Raw genomic sequence first — 11528 nt, forward strand, 5'->3', positions numbered from 1 at the left:
CGAGAGAGGAGTCTCAGAAGAAGCAGTCAGAGAGGTAGGAGACCCCCCTGGAAGCCAGTTGAAGAAAGTGTTTCAAGGAGGAGGAGGCTCAACTGAACTATGTTCAGATCAACATAGAAACTGAGGCCTAAGAATTAGCCTTCTAACTTGGCAACATGGAGGTCACTGGTGGTGGGAGCAGTTCGGGGGGCAGGGACAGGAGGGGGCAGCCTGGCTGGAACAGGTTCAAGAAAGACCGGCAGGAGAGAAATGAGGGATGGCAAGTAGGGGGTCTCTTGCAAGGAGCTTTGCTTGAAAAGGAGAGAAATAATGGGTCTCAGCTGATAAAGAGAATTTTTAACTTCTTGATGAAATGCGGACACACACAAGGATCCTGGGCTGAGGCTGGGGTCAAAATTGGGAGCAGGAAAGATGAGAGGGCTCAGTAACTTGTCTGGGTGGAGACAAGCTCTCCGTTCTTTATCTCTTCCTAGCCGTCCTCTTTTGGCCTGTGGCATTGGCCACACCCAGAAGTGTTCCCTTTTCTTGAAGGTCAATGAAATTCCTTTTCCTCTTATGGAGCTCTTTTATATGGTTACTGTGATTGTTGGAGGTCTGCTTCTCAGAAATGCTCAGAGCAGTTTGGACTCTGGCTGCTTTCTCCATCCCAGCCCATTTGTCCCCTCCCCTAGCCAGCTTGGTTCTCTAAAACCAGCTACAGCTTGCTTTTCCCGTACCAGCTCTGAATGCTTCCAGGCCAAGCAACTGGCAAAGACTGGGCTTAGAAACTGTTTTGTTGGCTTCAGGCCCAGCCAAGCTGACCAAAATAGCCAGCAGAAAGACTGTCTGCCCCGAGTAGATTCTTCTAGGGGAAATACCACAGTAGTGGCCAAGAAAGCCACAACCAGGCTGGTAGGATCCCACTGGGCAAAGAAAAAAGCCTGGTACCCGCAAGGCCTGGCTGAGGAGTTGGAGCCAAGGTCTTTCCCAGAGCCGCCTCTGTGGTATTCCTTTGGATCCCTTCTCTCTCTTGTCCTGTCTCAGGAGTTTCTTCTCAAGTGAAAGACCAGTGGGAGCAGCCACTGGTCTGACAGCCCCAGGGTTCCGCGGTCCCATCTGAGGCCTCTTCCTGTTACACTTGAGCCAGTCCATGGAAAGAGCCCTGGGCCTGGGATGCACCCCCGGCTCTGTCATGGGGTGGGTGCTGCGAGGCATAAACAACGGGCCCAGAGCAGGGGCCCTTGCCCCAGAGTTGGGGGGCAGGAGGGAAGACGTCAGGAAATGAGTTCTAAGTGAGCTCTGAAGAGAGGCTGGGGTTGGCCAGTCATGGAAGAGAGTGTTTCGTCTCCAAGCGAGAGGACATGTCATCGTAGTTCCAAAAATAGAAAAAACTGAAGGGTGTGTCCAGGGAGTCGGGAGGGCAAGAGGTAAAGTAGGAGAGGTGGAGGGCGAGGGAGGAGCTGGTTTGGGCTTTATCTCTAGCTCCTCTGGAAGCTGAGGAAGAATTTCCTCAGGGGGGTAGCTGGGTGGGATTGATACTTTAAAGATTCTTCAGGAGTTCCCATCGTGGCACAGCAGAAACAAATCTGACTAGGAACCTTGAGGATGCAGGTTCGATCCCTGGCCTTGCTCATGGGTTAAGGATCCAGCATTGCCATGAGCTGTGGTGTAGGTTGAAGATGCGGCTGGGACCTGGCGTAGCTGTGAGCTGTGGTGTAGACCAGCAGCTGTAGCTCTGATTGGACTCCTAGCCTGAGAATCTCCATGTGCCCAGGGTGTGACCCTAAAAAGCAAAAAAAAAAAAAAAAAAAAAAAGATTCTTGAGACCAGATTGTGGAGGCTGGATGAGAGGGGCTGAGACAGAGGTGGGGCAGCCACTTTGATGCCTTGGGGCAGCATTTCAGGCTGAACCCAAGGTGGTTAATGGGAGCTTGATGCAGGTGGAGAGCAGGGATAGACAGGTTTCCTTGTGGTTGGAAATACTGCAAGAGAGGCCGGTTTAACCAAAAATATTCATTATTTATTCAACCTGCCGGCACTGAAGTGTCACTGCACCTTGTGCTGGGCTTGGTGTAGCAGTTCAGCAGTGAAAACAGACCCGGGCTACCCTTCTATGAGTGCAGAAGACAGACATTAAGCCCATGGTTCTTTAATGAGTGGTGAGTTACCGGAGGAGTCAGGACTCTCCGAGGAAATGACCCACATGTGACAAAGGGGCTCGTGAGAAGAACCGGGCTGAAACCCGAAGTAGGTGTTAGCTAGTGAAGACAGAAGAAAGAGCTTGAAGCAAGGAATGGGCAGCAGCAGAGATGGAAGCTCTTCAAGGATCTGGAAGGAGGCCCGTGGTGGCTGGGGATGAGAACACCGGGGAGAGAAGGGGCAGGGGTGAGAGCTCAACATCGGAAGTTCTGTGGCCAACCCAAGTGGAAGGCCCAAAGAGGGCTGGGTGCCCTGATCCACCATCCAGAGGAAGATGGAGGCCAGTCACAGGCCTGGGGGTCACCTGCAGCCGCCCATGTTGGGTGAACAGGCGTTGGGTGAGAATGAGAGTGTTGAGGAACCATGGTATTGAAGGGGTGGCAGAAGGAAGGGAGCCCCCAAAGGGAAGAGGTGGCTGGAGAGGTACGGGATCTTGAGGAGGGAGCAGTCAAAACATCAGGAACTGCTCCAGGGGGTCTCTGGGATTTAACAGTGGGAGGCCCTTCTCAACCTGGGCAAGTGCGGTGTCAAGTGCAGTGTGGGTAGAGGGCCAGGGTGCAAGTCCAAGTGAGCCCGTGAGAAAGGCCGGGGAGAGCAACGTGCTGGCCGCTTTTCCACTGTTTGGCCAAGGAGCGAGGAAGGACAGACTGTAGCTGGATGGGCAGACGCAAGTGGAGATGAATGATCTGTGTGTACGTCAAGAGCCAGGACACTCGGGGGACGGGGGACGCTTTTCCTCTGGTCTCGGAATCAAATTGGCCTCCAGTGTCGGGAAAAGGCAGGTCAGGTGTGTGGTCCCATCAGGCACTGGACACCCCTACACCCCTGTCTGGAAGCCTTGGAAAATGTCCTTGGAGCCTAAGATAGCTGCTATTGCTTGTATAGTAAATCACTGTAAAACTTCACGAGCCAAGGGACTGCTGGGAAGGTTTTAGCCAACCCAAATTAATGAAAGCCTGAAAGATAGCCCTCAAGGAAATGCAGCCTTTTCTTCTAACAATACGCAGTCAACCCCACTTACCAATGCTGCTAAATGTAGGTTTCAATGAGCAGATATAAACTGCTGTTAAAAGCAAATGGTACGATTGAAACTGCAAGTGGTATAAAAGTTACCTAACTCTGCCCAAGAGTCCCTTTCGATCTTCATACACTATTTAGCCTCACTTTGAATAGTATGAAGGAAAAGTTAAGCACCACTTATGTCTAGATTACACATTTTAAATATAAGGTTCCAAATTAATGAGGTTCTAAAGGACCTTTGATCACAGTCCCGCAGTTCCGTATCTGAGCTACTTCTTCACCACTTTGTATTTCCAAACACCAGCTGGAAACGCTTCTCTTTTCCCTTTCCTGGGTAATCCCAGGATATAATTCTGCACTGGCAGGGGGATTAGTCTCTGGGTTGCCCTGGTCCACGGCCCATGGGGCCACAAAGCTCTGAGTGACTCAAGGAGAGATACTTACATGGCTTTGAGATCTGGAGGAGTTTTCAGGGGCCAGCGGGGAAGGGAAACAAAACCACTCGACATGGTGCGGGGTGCGGGTGGAGCGCTGGCAGCCTGCGGCTCACGTCCAGACTCCTCCGTGACTTCCTAACTGAAGAGTCACTCAGAGCCCGGCCAGGTCTGCAGACAGTTTTGAGTCCAGGGTGCTAATGACTGCAGAGGGGAGATGGGCAAGGGAAGTGAGCGAGAACGGGGCCTGTTTTCATTTTGTTTGCATTGGGTCCCGTTCTGGTGTCTTTCTGTTTCATCACAGGCGGTCTCTGAGGGAGCATCATTCCCCATTTTTTAGCAAAGTGAACCAGAGCCCAGGGGGCCCTCCTGGGAGAGCCCCTGCCTTCCCTTCCCAGCCCTGCCAGCAGCTAACTCATCTTGCGTTTCTACTGAAACATAGTTTGAGAATTGTAAAAAAAAAAAAAAAAAAAAATTATTGTAGTATAGTAGATTTACAATGTTGTGTTAATTTCTGCTGTACAGCAAAGTGATTCAGTTATACATGTATCTTTATATATGTTCTTTTTCATATTCTTTTCCATTATGGCTTACCACAGGGTGTTGAATATAGTCCCCTGTTCTTGACAGAAGGCCCTTATTGTCATTTATCCATTCCATATATAATCGTTTGCATCTGCTAACCCCAAACTCCCCATCCATCCATCCCTTACCCTCCCTCCCCCTTGCCAATCACAAGTCTGTTCTCTGTGTCTCAGTCTGTTTCTGTTTTGTGGATGAGTTCATTTGTGTCATAATTTAGCTTCCACATAAAAGTGATATCATATGATGTCTTTCTCTTTCTAACTTAATTGGGTTAGTATGATAATCTTCTAGGTCCATCCATGTTGCTGCAAATGACATTATTTCATTCATTTTAGTGGCTGAGTAATATTCCATTGTGTACTGTGTGTACACACACGTATATACACCCCATCTTCTTTATCCATTCATCTGCTGATGGACATTTAAGTTGTTTCCATGTCTTGGCTATGGTAAAGGGTGTTGCTGAGAACACCAGGGTGCATGGAAGAGAATTATTAACAAATGTTGAATTCTCAAACCAGATCATTTAGTCCAACTTCCCACAGCCATCCAGACTTCCCGTCTCTGACAGACACACATCCTGCCTCTGGCTACACGATTCCAGAGAAGGGAGACCATTACCTCAGGAGGCAACTGATTCCATCTTTTAAATGCTCTTTCCTCTAATAAACTGAAATCTGCCTTCTTAAAATTTCTACCCCAAAGTCTTGTTACTACCCATCGAACACGTGTATGAAATAAATAGCTGGTAGCCACCCCTGCTTTGGTTTCCTGGTCACAACCATGGCTGCCCTCCTCTGAACGAGCTCCAGCTGAAAACCCCCCTTTCAAAATGTCCCTCAGGATGGAAGCTGACACTCCAGATGGGGCCTGAGTGCAGAGCTGACTCGGACTGTTATTTTCCTCTATGACTGAACTTTTGAGCATGCAGTCCAAGATTGCAGTTGCTTTTCTGGCAGCCACATCTAGATTCTATTGCCTCCCATTTAACTTGGAGTCAGAACCACTGGGGCTTTTTCACACGAGAACCTTCATTAAGCTCTTGTCTTCCTGTCCTATAGGCATGTGATTTTTTTTTTTTCTTTACCCCAAGTGCCGTGTTTACTCAGCTTCAAAGCTGAAACCACCGTGCATTGATTACCCCGTGTGCTCAATGTTTTTCACATTACCGACGCCTCCCAGAATCCTGTAAGGATGCCGTGACCTCTTTTACAGACGGTGCAGCAAGGCTGGGAGAGGAACGCCCCAGCCATCCCTTGTTCTCACTTCTCATTTAGGTCTGGAGCCTCATGCTCTTAAGCACTGCACATACCAGTTTTTTAGGATCTCTTTGAACCCTCCTACAGAGCCCATTGTGTTTACAATCCTCCGTTTTGTGACATCCATACATTTAATTAGCCTTCTAGGTCTTTTGCATGGCTTCCCAAACTTGGGTGGTGGATAGACTACGCTGAAGCCACGTTTTCCACCCTCTAGGGCACAAAACCAATTTAGTGAGTCATAACCAGTATTCTGAAAAAGGAAATTGAGTAGAAAAATATCAAAGCCCCATCACATGTAGCAAGAGCAAATTTTTGTTTCAGGAAGTTCTTATTTCATGAGCATGGGACAGGGAAGTGTGTGTGGGTTGCCTATGTGCACACTGGGTCTTGATGTAAATTGTCTTTATGACTGTGGTTCATGGTCTAAATAGTTTGAATACTACTGCTCCAAAGGGAAAGTTTTTGTTCGGAGTGTTTTTGGCCATGTCTTTGGCATGTGAAATTTCCGGGGCCAGGGATCGAACCCATGACCCAAGCCACTGCAGTGACAACTTTGCTAGATCCTTAACCTGCTATGCTCCTGGGAAAATGTTTTTGAGTCAACTTGGATTGTTTTAATTTTTTTAGATTGTTTTAATTTTTTTAGATTGTTTTCATCATAAGCATACAGCCTTAATTATGTATGCACGTAAATCTGTTTATCAACTCCTTGACCTAGTCCCTATAAAATTAATTAAAGAACTACAGAAAAGCCATTAATACTCAAATCAGCGACATCCATTTTGGGAGGACAGTGGTTGACTACACCCAGATCGCTGCTGTCAGTGTAAGCTTGGCACAGACTTGAAATCCGGGCGCCCTGAGCTCCACGTGCCCACCTTCCAGTGTCCAGTGCCCAGCAGCTCCGTGCTCCCACTCTTCTGAAGAGCCGTCTTCCCTCCCATTGCCCAAGTGCATCCTGAATTAAATGTGCAGAATTAATTAGCCCATATAGTTAGAGCTGTGCCACCTGCTTCCAGTACAGTTGTAAACACACATACACAGACCCAGAGATGTGCAAATCTTAGTTAAGCAGCAGTCACCCAGTGATCTATGGTAATGTGTTCTTTTTTAAAAGATGATTGTCATGGTGAAAATGCAAGAGTGAAACATTCTGGTAGAGGAAGCATGAGCCTCTGAGGAGAACCCTGTAGCCGCTGGTCCTGGGACCCATCCCTAGCATGAGACCCTGGTTGACCCTGCAGCAGCCAGCACCCAGGGCAGCCTGGATCTCAGCCCTTAGATGGACGCATGGTCACCTGAACCCCCAAACTAGACTATCATCCTGACTGTAGTACTTTCCCTCCTTGTTTTTTTGTTGTTGTTTTTGTTTGTGTTTTTGTTTTTGTCTTTTTAGGGCCGCACCCGCGGCACATGGACATTCCCAGGCTACAGGTCGAGGCGGAGCTGCAGCTGCCAGCCTACACCACAGCCACAGCAACGCGGGATCCTAGCCATGTCTGTGACCTACACTACAGCTCACGGCAACGCCAGATCCTTAACCCACTGAGTGAGGCCAGGGATTGAACCTGCATCACATGCATTACTAGTCTGGTTCATCACTGCTGAGCCACAACGGGAATGCCTCCCTCCTTGTTCATAACACTGTTGCAGTCAGACGCCTGGTTGATATAAAGTGTGCAGTGTGTACCACCCTATTGATGTTGCCATCCAAAACCCCATAAAAAAGAAATAGGTTTGTTCAGCATGACTTGTTTCTGGCCACCCCCCTGCTTGTTTCTTGTGATCACTGCTTCCCTTTCTCAGTAATTGTGCTGTTCTGTTCTTTGTTCTAGGATTTTGCTAAGGATCGATGTCTAATATTTCAGGATCTATCTATACGATTTTTGCCCAGAGCGGCCCTCTGGCTCCTCACACAGTTCGCAGGTGTGCCCGCACCGTCTCTCCCAACTCTGAAGTGCATGCACTCTCTGTGGCCATAGGGCCTGGCAGCCACTAGAGGCATCGATGAGCCTCGGTACTAGTTGCAGTTCCCCCTTCACCTTTTCTTTACCTTTTTCCATTTAAGAGTCATTCTTCCTGGAGTTCCCGTCATGGCTCAGCGGCAACGAACCCGACTAGAATCCATATAGACGCAGGTTTGATCCCTGGCGTTGCCCTGAGTTGTGGTGTAGGTCGCAGATGTGGCTCAGATCTGGTGTTGCTGTGGCTGTGGCGCAGGCCAGCGGCTACAGCTCCGATTCGACCCCTAGCCTGGGAACTTCCATATGCTGCGGGTGCGGCCCTAAAAAGGCAAAAAGAAAAAAAAAAGAGTCATTCTCTCAAAGAGAGAAGCCAGAGGCCAGCCAAAATGTGAGAGGTTCCACCTCCTCCCTGACCTCCGTCTGTCCTCTTCCTACCAGATATCCATCCGGGGCCCCGTGCCCAAGCCATTCTGCCTTGAGTCTCTGAGTAGTAAGTACCCGTCTTGCCTCTGTACTTCCCGAAACCGTCTTTCTAAAGGTCTGGGATACACGTCTGGCTCTCTGCTAGGTGTTCTTCTCAGTGATTTATAAACGATAAGATAGCTTAGGTTCTTTTCCCCCAAATTCTCCTGACTTCCATTTTATTTATCTTGTATTTCTCTTAGATCAGACTCTCTTAGTTCAGAGTAGAGATTCCCTGTATTACTTCCTCAACATTCTTTATTTTCCTTTTTATTTTTCTTTTTCAGCCACCCCTCGGCATATGGAGTTGCCAGGCCAGGGATCAGATCCCAGTTGCAGTCCTGACCTAAACCACAGCTGTGGCAACACTGGAGCATTAACCCACTGTGCCGGGCTGGGGATCGAACCAGCATCCCAGCGCTCCCGAGACACCACCAATCCCATTGCGCCACAGCGGGAACTCCTTTTTATTTTCCTTTGTTTGCGCAAAAGTACAATAGAATGCATTCATTGTGGGGAAAGTGAGAAAATAGAGAAAAACAAAAGGAAAAATTCTTGAAGCAAAAATCTGCCACCAGGAAATAATGGCTTTTAACAGTTAACAGTTTAGCTTTTTTTAACTTTTTCCTGCTATACTCATGTACAGAAATATGTATGCATTTAAGCAAAAGTCTGATGTATTACATGTTCATCCTCTTTATATTCTATTATTAGCTCTCCTAGTCTTGGTGATTCCTCTGGGGCTGTGCCTACTGTCCTGCAGAAAACTGTAGATTCACTTAAAGCAATTACCCCTATGCTATATATAGGCCATTGTGCCTTTGCGGTGAAGGCTGAGCACAAAGCACTGAAGACTTTTGCATTGAGTGGGTGTGTCCTTGTCAGGGATCCTGGCCCAGCAGTGCTTCTCTCCCAGGCTGGCTTGGATCTGGCTATAGCAGGAGTGAGCTGGAAGCCTGAGTCAGAGCTCTAGGATTAGCTGGGGGGGCTCCCCTGCTCACCCTATAGGCAGTCTAGCTGGGGAGAGTCAGCAGTGCCCAGCAGAGAGGGCTCCATGAGGTGGCACAGCTCAGTGACTGAAGCCCGTGTTATCCCAGACTTTATGGTGCCTGGAGGGGACAGTCCAGTGGAGGCAGGACCAGCTGTCCCCACAGCCCCAGATGGCTGAGTCTGAAAAAGGGAGAAGGTCAGCTACTGAAAAAGTTGTAGGGTTGCTAACCTTGAGTGGGGAAGTGTGGGGAAGCAACTGCTAAGAGAGGCAAAAAGACAGTCCGAGGCTAGGGACTTGGTCCTTTTCGGGCATCACAGGTATCATTCCATCTCTTTTCTTCCAACAGATCCACAGACCAGCATGGCTGCCACTGCCGCTGTCAGCCCCAGTGACTACCTGCAGCCCGCCGCCTCCACCACCCAGGCGAGTGGGCCATGGGCTCTGGGGGTTGGGGGCTGCGTCAGCCTGGAAGGACTCACAGAAGCTGACATTAAACCACAGCTGGAGCTCTGCCCTGGCTCACTCTGACCACACGAGGACATGAGACCAGGGAGGGTTCAGTTTTCCACTTTTTCTGAACTAAGAAACCAGGGCCACTCATCTAAGGAACCACAGTTGAATCGAGGGAAAAGCAGGATGAAATTCGAAGTCCCTTCCATCAGACCCCACTGACCATAAAAGGAAAACCGAGGCTGTAAATCCCCACCCCCAAGGCTTTTTCCTTGTGGTCTTGAAAGAGCAGCCCTCCCAGGTCAAAACTGTCAAGTCCCAACCACTGGGAAACACTTTTCTAAAGGGTTTATTCCTCCCATCCCCTTCCTTTCTCTTTCCTCCCCTCCCTCAGTCCTTCCACATGTGATAAATTTGGGATCCTTTAATCCCTGGGGTGGGTAACCGGGCTCCATCTATGAGCCAAGGGTGATACCATGTCCCCATTAGAAACAGGGCCAGTGAGGGGAGTTCCCGTTGTGCCCTAACAGGTTAAGAACCTGACAAGTATTCATGAGGATGCAGGTTCAATCCCTGGCCTCACTCAGTGGGCGAAGGACCCAGTGTTGCTGCAAGCTGTGGCTTAGGTCGCGGATGCGGCTCGGATCTGGCATTGCTGCAGCTATGGCATAGGCTAGCAGCTGTAGCTCTGATTCGACCCCTAGCCTGGGAACCTCCATAGGCCACGTGTGTGGCCCTAAGAAAGACAAAAAGAAAGAAAGAAACAGGGCCAGTGGGAAGTAAGTGGTCAGCCCATGCTATTAGTTCACCCTGTCCAGGGCCTTCTGGGACATTCCTTCCCGGGAAAGCCATTTCTCATCCTTTCTCCCTTAACGACTCAATAGGGATACTGGTGGGGAATGGGAGCCAGGGCCACTGCAGGGGGAGGATGCTGGCTCCCTGCCTGCCAAGAGAAGCGGCTTCTAAAGAGGGGAGGCGGCTGGGGAGAGGCTTCATGTCTCACTCTTGTCTCCGCTTGATGTCTTGCAGGACTCCCAGCCATCTCCCTTAGCCCTGCTTGCCGCGACATGTAGCAAAATTGGCCCTCCAGCTGTGGAAGCTGCTGTGACGCCTCCTGCTCCCCCCCAGCCCACACCACGGAAACTGGTCCCTATCAAACCTGCCCCTCTCCCTCTCAGTCCTGGCAAGAATAGCTTTGGAATCTTGTCCTCCAAAGGAAACATCCTTCAGATTCAGGGGTCACAGCTGAGCACGTCCTATCCTGGGGGGCAGCTGGTGTTCGCTATCCAGAATCCCACCATGATCAACAAAGGGACCCGATCAAATGCCAGCATCCAGTACCAGGCGGTCCCTCAGATTCAGGCGAGCAGTTCCCAGACCATCCAGGTGCAGCCCAACCTCACAAACCAGATCCAGATCATCCCTGGCACCAATCAAGCCATCATCACCCCTTCACCATCCAGTCACAAGCCTGTCCCCATCAAGCCAGCCCCTGTCCAGAAGTCAAGTACAACCACCACTCCTGTGCAGAGCGGGGCCAATGTTGTCAAGCTGACAGGTGGAGGTGGCAATGTGACGCTCACACTGCCTGTCAACAACCTCGTGAACACCAGCGACACCGGGGCCCCCACGCAGCTCCTCACAGAGAGCCCCCCTGCCCCGCTGTCTAAGACTAACAAGAAAGCCAGGAAGAAGAGTCTTCCTGCCTCCCAGCCCCCCGTGGCCGTGGCCGAGCAGGTAGAGACGGTGCTGATCGAGACCACTGCGGACAACATCATCCAGGCGGGCAACAACCTGCTCATCGTTCAGAGCCCTGGCGGGGGCCAGCCAGCCGTGGTCCAGCAGGTCCAGGTGGTGCCCCCAAGGCCGAGCAGCAGCAGGTGGTGCAGATCCCCCAGCAGGCCCTTCGGGTGGTGCAGGCGGCATCCGCCACACTCCCCACCGTCCCCCAGAAGCCCTCCCAGAACTTTCAGATCCAGGCTGCTGAGCCGACGCCTACTCAGGTACCGCTCGCCTCCTCTGTGCGCGCTTCCCCCTCTCCTCCTCAGCTCACACTCGCTAATGCTCCATCCCCCTTGGCTGGCTTTCCTAGATGAGGCTGATGCATCCTCTCCCATTTGGGGTGGGTAAGAAGTGGCCGTTTCTGCCAGGTCATAGGGTCATGGACCGCTCATCTTTAGAA

General features: G+C 50.3%; 1 protein-coding gene across 1 annotated transcript in view; it reads left to right on the forward strand.

Moving 5' to 3' along the window:
• Positions 1-11528, forward strand: part of SP2 (Sp2 transcription factor) — a 31812-nt gene that overhangs the window by 7247 nt on the left and 13037 nt on the right. The window contains 3 exon segments of the mRNA XM_021067084.1: positions 9243-9319; positions 10376-11207; positions 11210-11349. Of these exon segments, the coding sequence (XP_020922743.1) occupies positions 9243-9319; positions 10376-11207; positions 11210-11349 (1049 nt within the window).

Source organism: Sus scrofa, chromosome 12 (assembly GCF_000003025.6).
Source record: "Sus scrofa isolate TJ Tabasco breed Duroc chromosome 12, Sscrofa11.1, whole genome shotgun sequence".
In the NCBI taxonomy this organism is placed as follows: Eukaryota; Metazoa; Chordata; class Mammalia; order Artiodactyla; family Suidae; genus Sus; species Sus scrofa.